Genomic DNA, 22,714 nt, shown 5'->3' on the forward strand with positions numbered 1-22,714 from the left:
ATTTTTACCAGATAAACCAGAAACCAGAGTTGAAAAAAAAAGCAAATTTCAAAGGAGCTGAAAGTCTGTTGCCATATTTTATTTGCCTCCACATCTACTCTTTTTCTTTGCGGGTGGCACACGAAAGATGCTCCTGCCTTTCTGGTCAAAAGCCTCAGCGCCAAAGTAATGTTCCTTCTAGGAACGTGCCACAGGTCACTGGGTTATAATTTGAACAGTCCCTCCTAATGTGGTACTTCCAAAGTTAACTATCAGCAAAAGTATCCCCTCTTCTCTTCCAATACATCCTCCACACAGAAGGTAGGCTCTTGCCTCATTCAATGCCAACATTTTCATACCAATTCCTTCATCTCATTTTTATGGGACAAGGCTGGATAAATATTAAGCAAAATCCTCGCTTCTTGCAAAGGATGAAGCAGAGGATAGACAAAGCACCCTTCAAAATGGGATGAGGAATACTCCAAGTTTTCTTCAGGTGAAAGGGGGAACTGGGAAACATCACACTAACAATGAGATGTTTAAACATATTTTCATGGAAGTGAGAAGTACGTAATTTTTTTAAAAAACATCAACCTTCTTTCAAGTGGCTGAAAACAGTTTCTGGCTTGAAAAGTCAGTGTGGAGAGGACAGAAAACAGTAAATAAGGTAATCAGGGACCAGGAAGGGATCTGATAACCAGGCATCATGGATGCTATTTTCTTAGGTGGCCTAGAACAAGAGACTTCCAGCATTTACGAAAGAAGGTGCAAGACTGGATTTTTTTTCCATTTGTGTTCTGATGCACTGGCATCACTAAGTTCTGGATGTAGCTACTGTCATGCATCAAGATACTTCTTTGTTGCAGCCACTGCAAAACTTCACCAGAAGCCTAAAACAGGCAGGCAAACTGAGAAGATACAAGCAATTTTGCTTGGATTGCAGGGTACACAAACTAATAAGGCAAGAATGAGAACTTCAGATTCTTCAGAAAACAAGACAACAGAAATAAGCAGACTTATGAAGAGAAACTGGAAAGCCAGGTAAGGGAGCCTTTTCTGCTGGTAAAGTCTTGACCAGGGAAGAGAGTTTACTTCCAGTCTTCAGATTTGCTTCCCAGAGCAAACACAGCAGCTTTCACTGTGATGTAGCACTTTCCATGTCTGAGGAAACACTCCTGACCCTTTCCATTAAATGCAAGCCTTTCACTTCAGAGATTCCACTAAATCCCCAGTAAAGTAACTTTTTCTGCTATATTTCTCCTTGCATCTAACACCTTCAGTGGCAGGACACGTTCATTTTGGACAGAAGTTCACAAAGCCTATACATTAATGTAGTTGCAAGGCTAAAAGACTCTTAGCTAAAAACTCAGTTTTTCAGCTAAAAAGATTGACTACTTTCCTAAAAAAAATTTATAAATTTGTATAAATTATGATCCAAATATATATTAGAATGCTAATATTCAAGACATCCTAGAGAACTGGAATCTGGATATTTAAGACCAGTTTCCCAAATATTCATACTTCTGTTTTGAATGGCACTTCTATTTCTGCTATAGAATCTCTCTAGAGGCACAAACCATGTACATACGAGATATAAAACCTCCTCCAGAAGCAATGTTCTAGAACTAATTTTTATAATTTCATTGAGCAACACTTAAGCACAGGATAGTGGAAGATGCAAGTAAAGTATTTAAAGAATGTGGTCCATTTTCATTTGTAATTACTAGAGTAAGTATTTCCTTATGTTAACTTAGTACTCATTCTTACAGAGAAAGTATCAAATGAAAAGCTGCAGACATGACTTATTTAATGCATTGATGCATTTTAACTGTTTATGTATTTACAGATGTAATTCTCTAGAAACTGGTATTTCCTCTTACTGTCTCAAGCTGCTTCCCAGTGTAAAGTGTGAGGTCTCAGTCATTATTATGTGCATGGTTCAAGACCTACCAAAGTAGAAGACCCAAGCCAGCCCCCAGTGAAGTCAAGTTCTCAAATATCAATTCTGCTAGCACGAGAACACAGCACTCTCCTTGGTGACAGAGAGGGCAACTGCACCCTGCAGGGAAGCAACTATCTTGAATCTAAGATTTTAGGTTGATGCATGCCAGTATCTTTAGAAGCAGCATTGACAGACAGTAGCTGGAGGGGTGAGCAGCTGGTGACTGTTCTTCACAGAATAGGTAAGACAATAGTGCAAAAAGACATCAAACCAGGGAATAAGAGCATCTAAAGCTTAATCGACTATGCTGTGAATCTCAATGCATTTTTATTATTCTGTGAGTCAAAAGGAGTGCTCAGAAAAGCAACAGAGGAACATTTCTTGCAGCACTTTCACCCACCACAGCAAACAATACACAATAGGGACACTATAAACTAAGTAACTTTGCAGAGAAATTCCATCAACTCAGCCATGTGCCTGTTTTAGTGTTTCTACACAAATTTACACAAGAAGTTGTGTGAAACCTCTGAAAAATAGAGGGGAAAAAACTTCAGCATGAGACAATGCCACAGACAACAATGTGCCAGCACTACCGCTTTTTTAATTGGCACGATGCAATTTTTTTCCCGACTAATTAATCGCATCACAATAAAGAATCACTGAATTTGCAAGATACGAGCTGCTCTTGCCATTTTCCATGTTCACAGATTCAGAAATACCAGCTTTGACTTTTACAACCTCACTAAGATAAAGCTCTCCATTCCACTGAAGAATTAAATCTTTTTGCGTCAAAGCCTGATGTTGCAGCCTTCTTCACATAAGTATGCTAAGGAAATCGGACTTAAACAGTAAGGACCGATACTTGACTGGACCAACATCTGTATTCTGAATCCAAGACTGAGTAGTGCTCTGAACCAAGAAATGCATGGATAGCCCTAGAGCAAAGCTAAGCATCTTGTATGCAACTCTTCCAAGAAGTAATTCACTTGTACGTACCTAAAACCTACTAAGCAATACATAATCAAGACCTATGTGGACATGAGGACAAACCACCTCATGCATTACACATCATCTCACCAGTAGTCCCCCAATAGTGCATTATTTCAGTAGCACCACCTTACTTACTGTAAGTGCAGGTTCTTAACATTCTCCTGAACTTTGAAGTCACCATCTAGAGCCCAAAGAACTAACTGTTCAGGTGGCAAGTGAAGTTTACAGGAGATAATTTACACAGAAGATAAAGCAACTAAGTGCTTAATGGCAGTATACTTGAACACATTTTCTCTCATTGATTCTCTCCCTTGAACCCAAAAAGCTACAAAGGGAGCCAAGATCTAGTCCTACCAAGTTGCCTAAGCATAAGGCAAAGCAACAAGGAGGACAATTTCACACAACCCACCTACAGGCACTTAGCTTAGCTAAAGGACCTTCACCTCCTTTACAATCAACATAGAGAGACAAGCTCCTTGAAAGGCCAATTCAGATCAAATAATATTAAGGTACTTAAAAGTGTGATTTGTATCAGTGATATATCTCTGCCTTCTCCACTGGAGAGAGGGACTGGTGGCCAGTTAAAATAGATGCCTAAAGGTAGATTGTGAAAATATCATCCTAACTTCCAGATCAAACCTCAAGGGTCTCTGCTTGAGATATGCTGTCAGTATGTGAAAAGCAGGCAGCTATAGCATCCTTTTTGACCCTTCAATTAAGTTGGGAAAAAAACAGGGAATGCTTTAAATTTGCAGACAGTCAACAACTATGATCACTATTTAACTTCAAAAAAAACCCTCCTAGTAAAAATACTTAATGTGTTAGTTTATTAGTGAGCATGAGAATACCTAGCTTTTTAAAAGTTTAGTTTATGATAGAGCTCGAATTACCAGAATAACGCACCACACAGGGCAGAAATGAAGCATCATCAAATTAAACTTCTCTGTGTTCTGCAAGGCACTTTACATTCAGCAGACGTACAAGAGCAACCTCTGCATGTCTTCTAAACACGCAGAGTTCAAAAAATTAAAAAGAGACAGTTAAACATCACCATGTTTCTTCCCAATATTATAAATACACTAGAACTGTGAATTAGAAGCACTACTAAGGCACAAACTTAATTTCAAGTGTTTATCTAGAGCTTTAACTTTCAGTATAAACTCAATAGATTAACCACAACCTGCTCATAGGTCTTATAAAGACTGAAAAATTAACTTTCATTTTTAAAAACATAGCAGACAGTTATGCACATTTATTGTAAACATTTTAATATATTCCAAGTTTAAGCCATTATAACAACGATCAACACATTAAAATTCATATGAAAAAGATACCTTTAGCCATCACTATAAATATACTAGCAATTTTAGTTAATTCACAATAGCAAATTCATGGATTTGCTTTTCACAGTAAGTCAAAACATACAGGAAAGGTAACTCAGAAGTTCACCTAAAAAACTGTTAGCACCAAGCAGTACAATGGCAACTATACTGAAAAGGACTCTTACCAGTGTAGGAAAATGGTAAGTACACATTTTTGCTTTTCTTAGACAAATATTCAAGACTTTTTACTATTCAGACAAAACCATTTAATACTACACAAACAAGTTTTGCATATTAGAACATACAAAATACAAGTCTACCACTGATTTCCATCTTCACAAAACAGAAAATCCACCTCTTTCAAGGATGTCACATGAATAATAAGGTCTGAGAAGAAACGCAGACACTTGCTCTTCAGCCCAAATTCAGGTGCCCTCCAGCCAGCGTGAAAGTAATAGTTTTTCATCCAGCTCTGCCTGATGCGGTCGAACACCACTACTCGTCTCGGTGGCCAAGGCTAGATTCCTCCTGCAGAACTAGGAGAAGGAATTGTTGCCACCTCAGCAGCATGCAATGCCGGAAAACAAAGGGGATTCCCATTGTCATTGTCTTCATCTGCAGCTGATCATCACCAGCACTAGCAAGGCAGTAGCTTGCGCAGTTATCTCCACAGCGGGCAATGTCACAACCCGACCAACAGCACAAACTACTACCTCAGCCAGGGCCCTGGTGCTCCCGACCCCTTCTGAAGGGGGAAACAAGCAGGCAGACAACACAGCAGCCATACGTGAAATTAGAAGGAAAAACGGCAGAAGGACAAAAAGGCTCTGGGGTCTTTCGATGATCCTCGTCTCCTTTATCTGTTGCAGACATCAACCAGACTCCTCTCGCCTGACTGTGAAAAGCAAAGGGAAACCCCGCCCAGCTCCCTCCCCAGCTTTGCCCTTTTCCTTGCATGACCTGAAACCAACGGGAAGAGCTTCATTTATCAGATACATTACAGACCCCAGCTGGTACAGTAAAGATCACGTTTAATTTCAAACAGCTACAGTTCCGCAAGCCTGTAACAGATGGGGCGGGGAGGGGAAGGAGGGAGGGAGGGGAAGGAGGGAGGGAAGAAAGCAGAGAAACGGGGGGGGGGGGGAACAGAAACGCAGCAGACAGACACCTTCCACACCCCGATCCCCCCAGCCGCCCCCCTTGCCCACCCCCGCGGGGCCAGCGGGGCACAAGTCTTGCCCGCGCCGCTCCTCCGCAGCGCGGCCTCACCGGCCCGGCCCGGGCAGCCGCGGAGGAAGGGGGTACGGGGCGGAGAGGCGGCGGCCACCGGCCCGCCCTGACCTCCCAACGGCCCGCGGGGCCGGCCCGCGCCAGCCCCAGCCCCACTCGCCCGAGGTCGCGCTGTGTCGCCGGCGGGGGCGAAAGGACCGCGGAAGGACGCCCGCCCCGGCCGCCCCAGCGAGGAGCCCTCGCCGCCTCTGCCGGCAGGGAAGAAGAAACCGAGCCCTCTGTCGAAGGCGCTGAAGGGTCGGGGAGGGGAAGGCGCTCGCCTTGCCAAGGCCGCAGACAAAGAAGGCGCCGCGCTCCGCCGCGGCCCCGCTCCCGCCGCGGCTCCGTCCGTCCGCCGCCGCCGCCGCTGCCGCCGCCCGTGTGTCCGGCTGAGCCATGGAGAGCGTGTAACGCGGGGGGAGAGGGGCTCCGCGCCCACGTGACCGGGCATGCCACTCACCCGGCCGCCGCCATCTTGCAGAGGGAGGGGGAGCGCTGCCCCCGGCGCGGGCCCAAGATGGCGCGGGGCGGCGCGAGGCCGCTCCTCAGAGCCCGGCCCCGCCCGCTATTCCGCCGGGCGGCGCGCGGAGCGCCGGGAAGAGTCACGATTGTCGCTCTCGATCGGGGGCTGCCCGGCGGCCGCGGGAAACGCCGCGGCCGGAGCGGGACCCACGGGAGGCGCAGGCGGGGCGGGAGGGAGCAGACGCCCGCTAGCGGGGGCTTTTCCGCTGGGAACGCGCTCCGGGAGCGGCGCGGCAGCGGCAGGGCCCAGTGGGGCAGGAGAGGCGCCACCGCCCGGGGCCGCGGCGGCACCGGCAACAGGATGGCGCTGGGATGTCACCGCACAGTCCCTCAGCGCGAGGGGCAGAGCGGGCACGGGCTTTTAGAGTACCCTTGGCTCTGCACTTTAACTTGGAAGCTCTTTTCCTTCTAAATGAAAACAGGCTCCAAGACAATTACTCCACACAGAAATTGACCTCAAAGAAACACTGAACCTCATTACAGATTCACCAAAGTTAAACTAACATTCTGGTCGATCGTTCTTGCCCTTCACCACCAACTCATTTATGAACAAATTTATTGAAAAAACAACTGCCAACACACAACAGGGATTAGACTGCAAGAGTTTAAAATAAAATGTGTAACTGCGTTTACAAAGACTGTATTAACAATAATCTGTGATGCAAAATATGGAAATAATACACAAGTCTTGGAGTTTCCAGTGCAAAACTATTTGCAACACGGGTTAAGAATGAAATGCAATGCCTCTAGTGAGAACTTGCAACAAAGCTGTAGTTGAGAAAGTCACACTAGAAAGCAGCCAAAACATTGCCACCTTAGAGACAAAGATAAAATGACATGGTTCCCCATTTTTGAAATTGCTACCTACATTAAGCATCAGGCACAATCAGATCACTGATCGCTTGTTTAAAAGACTTTTAAACCAGTGACATTCTGTTGGAGAAAACATGTCAAGAGTTTCTGTATGCTGATGAAGTACATATGTTTTTGATACTGCCTGGCACATTAAAGAACATTCTACAGCTGAGAAAATGGAAGTACCCAGTAACTCGGAGTCCTTTACTTCTGGTACTGGAAGGGACTGTTTGATCTCCTTCAGACCATTTTCTCTCAATTCCTGTTTTCCTCGGTAAAGCCAGGTAATACTATTTCTCACAGGGGCAATGAGACTTAATTGTTGTGCTATTTGAAGTCAAATAAGGAGAGGCAAAGTATTACAAATACAGATGCACCAAGGAAATGTATGCTCTGTTCCTACTCAGTTGTCATACACATGAAAACCCAGTTCTGAAAAAGAAACACCATTTAAAATTGGGAAAGTTTAAGTGTTTATTAAAAAGAAAAGCAAAAGCTAGATATTATAATACTTTTTTTCCCTATAAAATATTCAGATTTATTTTAACTACATTACAAAATATATTGGTAGCGGGAAAAAATCTTCCATACGTGGAATATTAAATTTTTTACTTAATTCTGGGTTAATTTTTACCTTTTTTTTTATGTGCTCCCTTCTGTTCTCAAGCTGCTTCAACTATAATGTAAAGCAACTTTTACTCAAGACTATCAGTATTTCACACTTCAATGACTTGTTTTCCTGAATTAAGGTCTCTTTTACACTCATTAATTAACAGACTGAAACCCATCTTAACATCATGAGAACATTTAGAAAGTTTCTTAGACAAGAAGTTAGCAATTTCTATATGAGGAAAATCAGCACTTCTGGGTGAAAGTAAAATGTAAATTTAAACCACATCATTTGGATCGATCTAATTATTTATATGAAGGGGAGATAAACAATAGTAGAACACTGTTTCCTCTTGGAGGTTAAGTTTATTAATTGAAGTATTTGTCATTTATCATGTACAGGCAGAAATTATAATCAGATATCAGTACAAAGTACTGGCAGATACTTAAGAGTATATCAGAGTTTATTATATGGCAAATCAGAACACCTACACTGATATTTTCTTTCTGGATTTTCATTTATCTAAAAACAAGAACTCCAAGAGTCATTAAAGCAGATCCTGGAAAGCAATGAAAAAGGACCTAAAAGGTTAGGAAATATGCAAGGCTGCAGATGGATACAGGTATCAATCTGCATGCTTCCAAGACCTTAAATGTTTGTTGGAGCCACCCACCTTTCTGATTCCCTCTGTCTGTCCCACATCCTGTAATGCAAAGCTTGAAAGATTTTGAGGATGGGAGCCTTTAATTACTTTCAGTAATTCAAGTCTTTTTACTGAGAGTGTGAATGTGTAGGGGCTTTGAAAGAACTCAGTCTTACTAGATAGTATTTTCTCATTTTCCTCAGAGATGAGAAATTCAAATGACAAAAATAAGCATTCAGGCACCAAGTTGTAGGTATCAGAAGTAACTGTACCCTTGCTGAAACATTTGGGGGAAAAGCAGCAGTTAAATGTAATATAAAAAAAATGGAAAAATTCTCTGATGAGTGTACAAAAGTGTAGCAGGACTGGAAATGTTTAGTTCAGTTTACTGAGTTCATGAAGACAATAATGTCACATACTTGTCCAGATTGGGGAAGCAATGGAAAACCAAGACATCAGTAGCAAGGAGAATTTAAAGTTCAAAAAGAGCTCAGTTTTCTGTAACTGTAACTGTAGATCTCTTAACTCTTTGTCTAATTATTTAGACTAATGCCATGACAACAAGGAAGTCACAGCATGTTATCCCTTGCAGACACAGGGTACAACAAACAAATATTTAAACATGATCTCCGAGGGAGGGGGGAGGAGGGGGGAACAGGCAAGCCTTAGAGTAGGCCCCTTGCAAAGGACATATAAAGGTCCAAAACGCAAACAAACAAACAAACAAAAACCACAAAGAAGATGCTGTTAGGGGAACTCAGAAAAACTGCAGCACCATCAACACATGGCAATAGCAAGGTCAGCTGCATTTACTGTAGCTCTCTCATCTCCATTTTGAGATGTTTAAAGTAAACTTAAAAAAAACCCCATGAAACACCAGATGTCTAAGCCTAAAGTTTTCCTATGCTCTGTTAGCAAGCGCTGTCACTACCATATAGCAACTTACGTGACCTCTTTTAGGATAGAATGGTTCTCCTGCCAGGCCTGCCTATTTTGTCTTCCCTGATTGCAAATGAAAGCCAGGTTATTTAATCTTGTGATAGACCTCAATATTTTAGTTACCTAAATCTCAGAAAAGAAATCCAACTTGTGCATCTCAAAGCACATACTACTTACTGCCTCTCCTAAGTTTGATTACAGGAGGAATGATTTCTGTCAAAAGTAACTTCTTTTTAAAAATGACTTAAATAAACAAAAACCTATGTTTTAAGCCTGATTTTGCATCTATATTTATCTCTTCTAAAAGATTATTGTTACTTCATTAGCAATTATTTAAATGCTTGTTTGCAATTAAATATAGTCACTTCACAAAGATTGGCAACCTTTTAGAACTAGGGAATACATTTTTCATAGTTAAGATTCTATAGCTTATTAGATGCTAAATGGTTACATTTTATCTGAAAATGTCTGCATACATTTTTTTATTATGTAGCACTTAATTAGTTTGCCAAGAGCTCTGTTTGGATGCAAAGTGCAGTAATACAGAAAATGTCATTTGAAATAATTCTTAGATTAGATATGTTTTAAATGTATTGGAAAAATCCATGAAATACATTTTGTTAACAAAGAGGACAACTGATTGTTTCTGGTTGCCAGTGCCTTCACCTTTTAGATAACAGTGGATTTTACCTTCATAGGTCTATCCTGTGTATGGAAAGAAAAAAAAACCCAAAACTTTTTCAATTCCTAACCCATTTCCAAATTTGACCTAGTTGTTTGAATTGAGCTGATTAAATTGAAATTAAAGTGCGAGAAACAGCTACTGCTACAGACTGTAGTTTAGCACTTCAAGAACTTGCTTCCCACTCTTAACTCTGTAAAGAGGGAGGGGTTTGTGCTACTCCATTCATCAGTTCAATGCATTCTCTTTGAGACTTTGGCAACAGGTAACTGCTTCAAATTTTAAGATATTATAGTGCATGCAGCTGTAACAGACATTATTAACATCATATTTTGAAAGAAGATTTTTAAATCACTCTGTTCTAAGACAAATGTTTCTCTTTCCTCATTTGTTTCAGGACAGTACTTTGTGCAGACTCTGGGGATCATTTTAGTGGTAAGGTAGTACCACATTATGCTACGCCAAGCAAGGGGGCATGAAGAGATGTTCAGCAAGTAAATCTGCAAGTAAGAGTTGCGATGTGCTCCAGAAACCAGGTCTTTGTACATGTACATGCCAGCAGTACTATGCACTTAAAACTCCTGTCCCCTTCATGTTTTCTCATGAGAGAGGCTGATCAAAACAGATTGCTCTCTCTGCTCTCTCTGAATTGATGGCAATCCAGTTTCGGCCGCCATTTTTCTATGGAGCCTCTCAGTCCCTCCCCTCATGACCAGGCATTAGTTTGTGATGTGATGGGGGAAAGAAGAGTGAGTCTTCTGGCAAGGAAGCCAGAAACATAAGCTGTTCCTTGGCAACTTTAATAGTTCCAAGTAAGAAATAGTTAACATTAAAAACAACAGATTAGACAATGTCAAGTTTGGACAAGTTTCAAGTTTCCAGCTGTCACATCCTCACAAGCCTCTGCAGTCTTAAAGCTATCAGCTTTGGAGATACCACTGGTCATGGAGACTCATGCCAAGACTAAGACAGATGTTCTGTGCACAGAGAGCAACAGGTATGACTGCAGTTTGAAGATCAGAGTCTTCAGTAACAAAACTGTGCAGATGCCAAACCGAGACCTGACTTCCAAGGGATTTTCTTTCTCATTGGTAAGAAATTCATTCTTTCTCTCTCTATTGGTAATCTCTTCTGAAAACAAAACAGACTGATGGGCTGATGCCTTTGAGTATGCTTCAACATCACAGTATTTTTGATTGAAGAAAAAGATGGTAGCTGTACTTAACTCATTCCTTCCATAAGGATATCATGCTTCAGGTAAAAAGAAGATAAATGAGATTTCTTATGAGATTCTTAAGGCAGGCATCTGGACCACCAGTGGGAATAAACATGTTAACATGGAAAGAGAAAAGCTTATCATACTGATTTTAAAAATAAGCTTATCTGAGAACTCCTCTAAACATAGATAAGAAATTCAAGCAATGGTCTCATCTCTTGCTAGTGAAGTCCTGCAGTTAGCACAGTGAACACACAGCTACCTTATCCTTTTTATCAAAGTTGTTTCATAATCAAGACAAAAATGCTTAAATAAGGAGCTCAGAAATAGAAGGATTGGTTTTTAGCATGTTACTCGCTAACTGATAGGACACAAGGACATCACAAAGATGATCTTTAAAATGCTGAAATTACTTAGATTAGTTCTTTAAATACCAGGAAGACATTTGTCCGGCTCAGTCAATTTGACAGGATATAACCATTTTCTATCCTGTTTTCCTTTTTCTAGGCAAGCTTCTTCAATCTTTGTCACTCATATCATACGCACAAGCAATACACTGGCAGTTGGCAGTGACTTTTTAGATCAGTCATCGCTGTAACAAACAGTAAAAAAATTCAACAGAAATTGCAGCTCTGAACCAAACACCAATCACCTGTGTCAATAGCCATACTCTTTTAAGTAGTCAGAACTTTTGTTAGTGCAAATCTTTTACTACTTATGCATTTATTCCGTCAGCTGACTGGTGTATTTCATCTACTTTCATCCCTATCTGTTGACACTGTTCTTTGGCGTTATCTGAATTTCCACCTTCCATGGTCCTCCGCTCATTGTATTTGAATTCAATGAAATTCCTTGTTTAGCTGAGTTGGTCTCTTATTACATCTAGTCTGGCACATATTTTCAGTTAAGACCTTCACATCTCCAAGGAACTGTCTTATCTCCTCAGTTCCTCTCTTAACTCAAACTTGTCTTCTGTGAGATCTCCCCTATCAATTTTCTGAGCTGCCTTCTTCAAGTCCAGTCATTTTTATTCTGAGGTTCTCCCTCCTCCCTAAGAATCACGAGTATTGAATTTCACTCTTAAACCATCCATGCAATATTTTTCTCACTTGCTGCTGCTGTAGTCATTCTTGATCCCAGCAACTGGTTCCTAGGGGGTGTAATGTTGTCTATCTTGAATTACACAGCAGTCAGATACTTTGAATATGACATAAACCTGAACACTACAACTCAGCTATAAACCCTAAAGAGTATTTACTCCCCAAATGAAATCTATCTTCTACATTGACTTTTTACAGTCATTTTTATTGGACTTATACTTGCCCCGATATACAAAATGCTGTATAGACAAAGAGTCCCTGCCCCAAAAACTTACACCTGAAGCACACGCAGAAAAGCACACACAGAAAAGTACTGTCAGAAGGTAGGGGTGGAAAATCCAGGGAGAAAGTAAGCTCTTTGCAGGGAATAAAAATATAATATCAATATTTTGCTGATGGTTAAATGGTTTACACCTACGGATACAGGCCATATCTATGCACAATTTTGGATTCCAATTTAAACAAACCCTACACACTAGCTGCCTTATTTGGAACTTTGATGCACCCCACTTTAAACACCTTACAGGCCTGTAGCAGTCAGAATATGCACTGCTCACAAGGCAGGTGTGGACAGCAATTCCTTCTCTCACTGATGACTAGTACTTGTGTTTGTCATGTGCTGAGGAAAAGAAAGGCATTAATCTCGCTAAAAATATCTTGCCTGAAGAGTTCAAGGCCATCTATGAGAAGATTTGCTGTTTGACAAGAAGAAACAACTTAAGTAAAGAAAGAACCCCATCTGCAGAATGATGAAAAACTACTGAAGTTTCACAGATGTACTCTTACTTACTCTCATAAATAATTTACAGTGACCATGTGTTTCATGTGGTTTAATGTCCAGTAACATTCCATAGTTCACCAATAAAAGAGGTGGGGAAGCAGGCTCATGTACAAGGGAACAAAACAGATTCCAGTTAGATAACCATCTCTGAAGATAAGCAAATAACTACTGTAGGTTACTTCTAAGAATAAGATGTTCTTTAAGAAGTTCCCAGCTTGAGGCCTCTTTCTTTTTCCATAATCAGTTATTATGCAATCTTAAATCCTTGAGTACATTAAGGCAATGGTCATGGCATTGAGACATATGAGTTTTCCCAAATAATCCAAAGTCTTGATATGAACATGCTAATAATCTAATAATTTGAATTCCCATCCACGTATTTTTTAAAGTTGTGGACAAGAAGGAAAAAGGTGAAGACTGTGGTTACATTCAACAAGCAATTAATGCTTATCTTCTAACTTCCAGCTGACACATTTCTATACAGTCAGCTGTATCCCTCTTCTAGCTGCCTTCAGTGACACACTGCAGACCCCGATCCTGAAAAAGTCCATGGGTTTTACTTCTTGTGATTTACCTTGCTAAAAACATGTAAAAATGTGAAATTTAAACATTCAAAAATGCTGTTTGCATCAAAGAAGCCCTAAGAATGTTTAGCAGAAAGTACAAAGAGAAAAAAGAAACTGATACTCCAGGTTGGAAGAAATATTTGAGTGATGGACAAGAAGGCACAGTAAAGGGAATAATTCTTATTCACAGATAAAATAAGTTCAATGAAAACATCTTTTCTAAGCTAAGTAGCTTTGTTTTTAGTTCTCAAAGTATTTATACCAAATAAAAGAAAGCAGTTTTAATACAGTCAACCTAAGCTTACATGTCCAAAACACCCCTCAAATAGCACAGATATTATTAATTTTGTTATTAAGAGGAAAGAAAGGAAAGTTAGCTCATTGGTAGTTTATTTCAAAATTTTTGGAAGATTAATGTCTATAGGTGGTAAAATAGCCTAAGTTCTAGAGTCAGGAAAGACTAATGCATTCCCTTTTTGAATTACAGATAAAAATGAAGATTTACCTCATTGGACAAATGCATCTGTATTACTACTGAAAAATCAATTAGAAACTAATTAGAAACAAATTTACCCACAGCTTGGTCTGCACACCTCTTTCCAGAAATTCTGATTAAAATAATATATTTTAAAACAAATTAATTCCCTTCTTTCCTGTCCTACGCTTTGTTTCCTTAATAACCTCATAGACCTTGACTTATCTTCCACTAATTAGGAGAGCAGTTGTGAGGTTTTCACTTTCAGAGTATGGATAATGTTGTTACCTGTATGCGAGACCCAGTTCTGCAGTATACTGGAATTGCTCCTCCACAGAAGGTATTTTGACATAAATTCTATTGATGAGAAGAACTTGTTTCTTTAATGTAAACTGTATGTTCTCTTAAAACTATCCACGCTTCACAATTAAGTTCTATGCAACTACGGTCACAGAAATGTGCAAGGTCTTGAAGCCTCTTTAATATTTACTGTACTTTGAAATAGAAAGCTTTTAAAAAGGACCATAAACTGGAGCCCTGTGGGAGCAACCTGTCCAAAGCCCTGCTTGAAGAACATTATTCATGCAGGGTAGCCCTGACCAGTTCATCACATCTTCAGCTTGAAGCTTCCAACTTTTACACCTGTTCATATGGACCAATCAATGTCCCTTTAGCCAGGAAAGTGCAAAGCAAACAGATGTAATACCATTTCTTATGCATGACAATCTCTTTTAATATCTATAAAAGACTTGAAGAAACAAAACCCTAAATATAAGCTCTGAAATCCATAGGAAGGCACCTGTCTTTTTTTTTAATATATATTTGGCCTTTGTGCTTTCACATCACAGATTAAAAATATGTGAATACAGGTGAAACATTACTGAAATCAAAATGAATTAAAGAACAGTTTAAATGCTAGATCACAAACTTAAAAAACAATACTGTTAAAAGTGTTTTACTTCAATTGTGTATTACGTGAAAGTGAAACATTCACATTTACTTAATGATAAATTTTACTGCATTTCTAAATGAGTAACTATCTTCAAAACTACACTTCTCGCGGTTTTTACCAGACACAGTTTATAATTAAAAGATTAGAACAATTTGTTTGGGTTGAAAAGACATTACAAAACAAAGCACTTAGAATTACTGAACACAGTATTACAGCCAAGTATTTTAGATACTTGAAATCACCTTTCTTGGGTCATGATTCAAAGACTGTGATACTTGCTAAGAAGGCCAAAAAAGGCTAACAATCCTCAAATATGTTTGGGGTTTTTTTTAAAGCAAGGCTGCAACTACAAAAATGGATAGAGTTAAGTAAAACAAACATCTTGAAAAAATATATTATGAAGTGAGGTATGGTAGTCTTGAAGTGCTACAGTGGATTTCTGCATATTAAAACTTATTTCAGGTCAACTACTCTGAAGTTTGAGATCAGCAGACTGTGACTGCTTGTTGCAATCTTCTGTTATATGACCCTCTGTAGATGTCCAATGGCCACAAAGAAGATACATTCAATTAAGCAAAAATTAATAACATGATCAGATATGAATGAGCATATCTGGCAATTTAGAAGGCAAACTGTAAGTAAAAATGCAAGCATACAACTTATTCATAATAAATACATTTTCAAGCATTTGACATTATCAATATTTTAAAAAGAATTTAAATAATAAATGCAACTATTTTATACAGAACTGTACCATTTATTATACACACAAGTATATCAGTTCCCTTTGTTTACAAAGGCTGGTTACAGATATATGGAATGTTACAGTACCATCTTGCATAAAATTTTAGTACAATTCGTACTTCAAAAAAAGGGTGCAAAACACCAGCCTAATAAATCTGACTGAATTGAAATATTTTTAATTACATCATTAACACATACACAACAAGCTGTACATAAGCCCACTTTTCAATCACCACTTCAAGATACTGTAGCAAGTACATTAGATTATAAATGATTCCAACTAGTCAGTTAAATTTATTATAGGTTTGCACTGCTACTCACTCTGGAACCTTTGAGATATAGCCTATATTCATGACTTACTGAGCTCTTGTTAGTACAGTTAAAAGGCAGTCAGCACAGTTGCCAAAGTACTAGTCACAAGAGATTTCCTCAGAGAAACTTCACCCGGGAACAAACATTTTTGGATACTTTTTTTCCCTTCAAGAATAAAAAAGAAGTTTTATGGGGTCAAGACTCTCCATTTTGTACCTTGGATGCTGGTGGATGCATGAAGTCCTTAAAAGGAACCAGTGCCTCCTTCAGAGCAGAGCACACTTCTGAGGATGAGCAGGTAATACATTCTACTAAAGTCGGGTACAAGGCAATAACTTGTGCCCATGTGCTAGCATCAACTGCAAGGAAGAAAAGAACAGACTGAATCACTTACTACTGTCCAAATTCTTACAACAAATTTTTTTTCAGTACCTGTATAAATAAGGGCACATTCAGCTGCCTAAACATAGATACCCAGTGCTATACAGACACTATGGCATCCCCACAGGGCACTCAGATATGAGGCATGATTTCTGCAGGAGAGCCATATTCTTTTTTTGCAGCCACAACTGGAGGCCAGATGGGATAGTATCCATAAAATGGTGCTACGCACCTGTGTTTCTACATATGAGTCATTCACTGTGTTTTCTGGATGAAGAATTGACAAATTTAAGATAATACTTTTATTAAATCTATAATGCACGTGCATTTTCTGCCCGCTTTTCTCTGCTACAGACAGAAAATTGAACTGGACGCACATCTCACTTCTGGAAAATTGTCAGCACTGAGACTTGCTATTGATTTCAGATCATTCCAGATTACAAGAGCTATAGAAAGCAGAGGTAGAAACACTGGACCAAGAAAAAAAATATCCATAGTAAAGTTTGTTACTCCAACAAGTGAAATTAAACATTGAAACATGAATCTTATTTATTATGTCACTTCCTTGTTTATTTCTGTTTTAGCTCTGCTTTCAAAAGAAAACAACCCCCGATTTAATTAATAATTATCGTAAATAAATAAAATTATTACAAGGTAGAAGAAGTGGGAGTGAAGTGATTCTGTAATTTGTCTGGTGGTTCTCTTTATAAGAAAGTGCACAGGAGGTTTGGCAAGCACTGCTGCATATGGACCAGGGGAAGAATGCCTCTCATTACAGGAAGAGGGATGTGGGGAACAGTCCAGCTGAGCTGGCTACTCTACCCTTCTAAGAGGAAGACCCACCAAAGTACTTCAGTTGCCTTCAGGGTTTGCCAAAAGGTTTTATGCATCCTGGCATAGTTCTGCCTGCACCCTTTTGCCATCAGCCTTGGAAAATACATTATCGTAACTCTGGCTGCTCAGTGATGCTGCAAATGAGGCACTGCCTCTTTCCAGAAACCCACCTGCCTGTGTTTTTCCAGAAAGACTGGTTTGTTTGTTTGTTTCAGGGTTGAAAAGGGGTTTTTTTCTGTTCTTTGTAATATCAAAAGCAGGGAAATAGAGGGAAGTGTTGTATATGCAGTTCTGCCAGAATTTCAGAGTCCAATACCAAGACTCATGACTAAGTTTTTTTGCAAGAACTCTCCACACATACACTGTAGGCACAGCTTACAGGAGGAATAAGATACATGATTATAAATGAATTTGAGGTCTTTCATTTAATTCAACCTTTTAAATACATCTGTCAACCATTTACCTGGGCATCAATGAGCTAAGACATCTTTCTCAATCCAGGGCACATGAGGTACTAAAGCAGGAAGAGAGCGATAGCAACACCACAAGTTTAAGTATCTACCAGCCTGTCTGTGCATTTAGCTTGTACACCTGCTTCAACTACAGAGGGCACCTATGTGAACAAGATCCATAAAGACCTACAAAGGTATAATGGAAAGAAAAAAAGGATCTAGCAAGGCTTCATATATTTAGGAATTCCACTAACATTTTATGGCAGCTTTTTGGTTTCTTTGTTTTTAGAAAAAGACACCATAAATTGAGGTTCTCTTTTATTAAATATATTTTAGGACCTTATGCTTTTAGGCATACTGGAAAAACTTTGTGGTTTTTGTTTCTGTCTACCTGCCACCTGCATATACAAAGAATTACAAAACACTGAATCTTACAGACTACACTTTTCTTTCAAATTTCTGGGAAAATTACTACAGGAAATAATAAATACATCTTTGTGGCAGATGTAATGTTACCTTGTTTAGAACCATGTTGTTTAACAGTAACTTACCATTTTCAGGTTGAGTTTTTTTAAGTGAATCTATGAGAGTGCTGACAGCTTTTAAAACAAATATGATTTCTGTTACTTGCTGCCTATAAAGGAAAAAATGCAAACAGTCAACTACTCATTTTTGCCTTAAGAATATAAGTTTTCTATGAAACTTACACAACATGAAAACAACACCTAATGGCAAACAGCTGCAACGAAGCCTGCCATTAAAAGGATATTTAGAGGTTAATGTTATCATTTTTCTTTAACTTTACCACCATCATTGCTGTTGTCTCAGCTAGGATAGCTTTAAATTTGATCCTCTAAACAGTAACACCATACACATCTCAATCTGAAAATACTCATATCAAAATACATGATTAACAGTAACATAATAATCATTTTCCACATTCATGATCAAAACCTTCAAAAGTTAAGTGAATTTCAAATAAGTTCCTATTTTAAAGAATTTCTTAGTACTTCAGTCAATTTTTCCATTTCAAGAACAGTTACTTGAGTAATGATTCACAATGCTGCTGTTGGGATATTTTATCTTATTTTTGGTAAGACTCCACATCTCAATTTAATAACTACACATAGTTCTATTGGGAATAAAAAGAAATCAGATTTCAGAAGTATTATGCTATAGATATCAGATATGTTGTTTCAGTAACTGAAAATGTAACAGCACAGAATACGACCATTATTATTTAAAGGTTTTTCAACAAAAAATTGGTACCAGCATTTTCTTTGAAATGTCTTCCCCACAAACATTTCCCTGGCTTTTAAATTTCAACACCCATCCCCTTATTTTTTTCATGACTGAGTGATATTTTGAATGCAACCTTCCTCTCATAAAGTCCTGGTAATACCTTTAGTTCCTAAAGAAAACGTACATACCGTGGAAGAGGACATTTGCCACTCAATCTCTCATCTTCTATGTAGCGATGCAATACATCCTGTGACCTTTTCAAGAGCACAGAAAGTGCCATCCTAGAAATGTAGCCTTCCTGAGGAGTTGTGACTTTATTACTGAATGAAAACTGGAGCAGTGTTTCAAAACACACCTTAGAAAACTCCTCTCTCATTCGAATATCTATTTCAGCTTCTGTCAAAGTAAAATGACATATCTAATTGTCCAGTGTGCATGATGTTGCATTTCAATCGGTTTATTATACTTTGAAAAAAGGCTATCAATCCTCTAGTATTAATAAATATTAACAGTGATAAGAACAAATATTAAGAATACATTCTAATAAAAAATGACTGCAAAAATCACAATACTTCAAAAAATAAAAGATGAATTATGCAACATACTCAGTAACATGTCATGTACTTGACATTGCTTTAGTAATAAAATACATGAAATCAAACACCCAGCAACCCCAGTTCTTAAGCATAAATACTAATATTTGGTACTGTACAGTCCAAATATTTTTCTATGTAATGGCTTATGTCCATTTTTATCTTTCAAAAAAGACCATAGGTGACTTTTTCTTAAAGGCAGAGAAGGTATCTGGTTAGGTACACCATATAGTTATGCTAAGGTCATTTTGTTTTTCAGAACAGGATATTACGTGTGTCTTACAATTGTCTGAAATTTTTGTTAAAACTGGCACAAAGCAAAATAAACTATGTAGAAACTAACACAAGTACAATATTATATACGATACTGTCCAAGCAGTAAGGAAATAATTTTTAAAAAATTGCAAGGAATGCTTGGCAAGTTCCACAAAATATAGTTTATATAAACAAGCTGGATATCAAACAGTCTATAATGAATACGTGCCATGGAACTTAAAGTCTTTATCAGAGTAAGTACTCACAACATTTTAATTATTTTCTAGTAGACTTAAATACCATAGCTTTTGTCATTCAGGTACCATACCTGTAAAGGAGGATGACTGAGAATGTATTGAACCTTTATTAAGCATAGTCATTATTTGACCAACAAATTCCTTAGGAATAAAATTAGCATATGGCAGTATCTCTGTGCTGATAAGTTGCACCACCTAAAATAAATTAAATATATTTATATTGGCTTTCTGAATATCAAAATTGTAAATCTAGTATGAAGAAGACAGACACATTAGACAGGAGGGACAGGCCTAATGAAACTTTACAAAATCTTCTATTGCTAGCTTTTAAAATTTGCAGATACATCCAAAATTGTGGTCTTGAACGGAACATTAAACTTGAAAAAATAAACCTTTTTCCCCCACTTTTGCCAGAGTTTCTGAAGGAGTTATCACTGAGATTTCCACTGACATTTGAAGTATATTCTTCAAATCAAACTTATGGTATTGAAAAGAGACAATCTAACATTAGGAATTTCCCTCTCCCTCCCCACAATTCAATATCCTCAGTACAACATTAACACACATATCACATGTTTACAATGTAACATCTGCAAAGCAGAACAAGTGAGTTTATTGCCTAAACAAGCTTAAGGCAATATACATTAACTGAAATGCTTTCTATCCTTGTCTTGATGCTCCCATGCAGGAACAAAGTGGGTTTAGATCTCCATAAATTAATGCATTAGATCTGACAGTTCTGCTCAGTGCAGGAAGAACCACTCCTGCTTTTCATCCAGAAATCTTTGTGTCCCAGCTGCCACTCTAGAAAGATGACAGGGAATCAAACCCATACTGCCATGTCTTCTCTGCAACTCCTTTTGCTTTGTACCTCTAATCCCTGTTCTACCACATCTCTTTGTCCTGGAGTGAAAGGGGACAAGTCCCTCTTCATTTCAAGTATCATCTTCTCTTCATTTTCTTCAGCCTTATCCAACCAAACATTATCTCTCTACAATTACACCCGTCTCTGTGCTGCACAAACACGACATCATTTCTTCATTTATGCAGAAGCTTCTCAGTATTGGGAACACATCTGAAGGGCAACGATTTCATTGCTGACTGCCCCCTTCAATGCAGAAAGCACTCACTTCAGGTTTAATTGACAGCTTTCTCTGTGGTTTACAATTACCTGTGCAATTGCTTGGCAATAACACAATAAGTAAGGATCATGTAATGTGTTAGAGGCAGAAACACATTCTGGTTTAGCTGCTCTACGCTGCTTTGAAGTTGAGAGGACAAGAAGTAGTTTTTGGCATTCCACCTTCTAATTTTCGCATCACCCCAAAGCAGATGAATTTTGGGCCTATGAATTTCCTGTCTTGTTTTCCAAAAGGAATACAATATCACAGAAAAAATACCGAAAGGGTAACTTTAAAAAAAACTATTTCAGAACCAAATGCAACTTGTGAATGTCACTAACTCTTTATGAGATTCAGTATATGTTATAGGCTCCTTACCTCAACATCAATACTCTCATTCTTCTGAAATTCTTGAATTGAGAGATTATCAGGAGGTGTACTAAAAATAAACATACTATGTTATACTTTTAAATTCACAACATGTGTAAGGAGATAAGTATGGGAAAATGCATTGCATTTAAAGTTATTACATGCATCAAGTTGGTACTATTATATGGTAATAATTAATGATTGCAAGGCCAGGTTGGATGGCCTTTGAGCAACCTGGTGTAATGGAATTCTGTGATTGATATTTTCAATCACTGTGCAAGAAAGAGACTTTTGATTTTCAGTGGTACAACTGTAAAAAACTTTATTTTAATTTTACATTTTCTTCTACATTAATGAAATGCTTTTCATTACTGGAACATTACTGTCCCTGATAATTGAAATTATATACTTGTTCTTATTCTTAATAATTTTTATTAAAAGAAAAACCCATTTTATAAACAATAGTTTTGAAGACATTTAGAACTTTCTGCAGTTCTTCCATTATACATAAAAATTTATTTACACATGAAATGTTCAAAAGTGATTCAACCATGAAAATTTCCCAATACTTCACAAGATCCTACCTGCTTGTACATTTGGAAATCTTGTATCATTTGATTGGAAATTTTATGCCAGCTCTCAGTCATGAGGTTTTCTCAGGTGACATTTTATCTCATTTATGGGTCCTTCCATGTACTTACTGGACTACCTGTTCAGTGAATTTCCTTTACTTTGCTGGATTATGCTTCTTTTGACTTATTGGGCCAAGTTCCTCAGCAGGGCAGAAAGAGTAAAGGCCTCCTACTTGGACAACAATCAACTACTTCAGTTGATGTGCCTACATGGGTGTTTTACTTTGGATCAGACATGGGCTTTTCAAGTTAAATTTTCAGACATCTCCTTTTATAAACCTTGGTTCATGTCTGGTACTAAGACTGCATAAAACTGGATTCATTTTCAATGAAACTAAACAAAAAAATATACTCCAAGCTTTCATAGTTGCTTGCCACCCTAGAGCTACTCTGAAATAAAGGTCATGGGTCCTCATCATGTACTATTTTGCTTTACAGATATGCTTCTACTGCACTTTGGGGAGGGAAAAAAAACCCCAAAACCAAAGAAGGTACTTCACACAATATGTTAACTCTGAATTACCTTGCTTATAACCCCATAATCATAGGATTGGCTGCTAAAGTCTACACAGATTTAAGATACAGTTAGCACAATTACTAGAAGAAAAATGGATTATGAGCTAAGGATAACTTGTGGTACGAGAACTTTCTGAGTTACATAAATTGAGAGGCTAAAAGA

General features: G+C 38.4%; 1 protein-coding gene and 1 long non-coding RNA gene across 2 annotated transcripts in view; both read right to left on the reverse strand.

The window, feature by feature from the left end:
* Positions 1–7,399: 7,399 nt before the first annotated feature.
* LOC113967049 lies at positions 7,400–13,417 on the reverse strand. Its single transcript, XR_003534073.1, has 2 exons — positions 12,860–13,417; positions 7,400–11,059 (listed from the first exon to the last, which is right to left on the reverse strand). It is a non-coding gene; the product is annotated as an uncharacterized LOC113967049 (long non-coding RNA).
* An 838-nt stretch (positions 13,418–14,255) lies between these two features.
* The window catches only part of MON2 (MON2 homolog, regulator of endosome-to-Golgi trafficking), a 67,295-nt gene continuing 58,836 nt past the window's right edge, over positions 14,256–22,714 (reverse strand). Inside the window, exons 30-34 of the mRNA XM_027682183.1 lie at positions 21,413–21,473; positions 19,985–20,108; positions 18,997–19,204; positions 18,118–18,200; positions 14,256–16,258 (exon numbers count right to left, since the gene is read on the reverse strand). Coding sequence (XP_027537984.1) covers positions 16,095–16,258; positions 18,118–18,200; positions 18,997–19,204; positions 19,985–20,108; positions 21,413–21,473 — 640 coding nt within the window. The 3' untranslated portion in view covers positions 14,256–16,094. The remainder of the gene's footprint in view (positions 16,259–18,117; positions 18,201–18,996; positions 19,205–19,984; positions 20,109–21,412; positions 21,474–22,714) is intronic.

Source organism: Neopelma chrysocephalum, unplaced genomic scaffold, assembly GCF_003984885.1.
Source record: "Neopelma chrysocephalum unplaced genomic scaffold, ASM398488v2 Primary Assembly neopelma1_62, whole genome shotgun sequence".
Taxonomy (NCBI): Eukaryota; Metazoa; Chordata; class Aves; order Passeriformes; family Pipridae; genus Neopelma; species Neopelma chrysocephalum.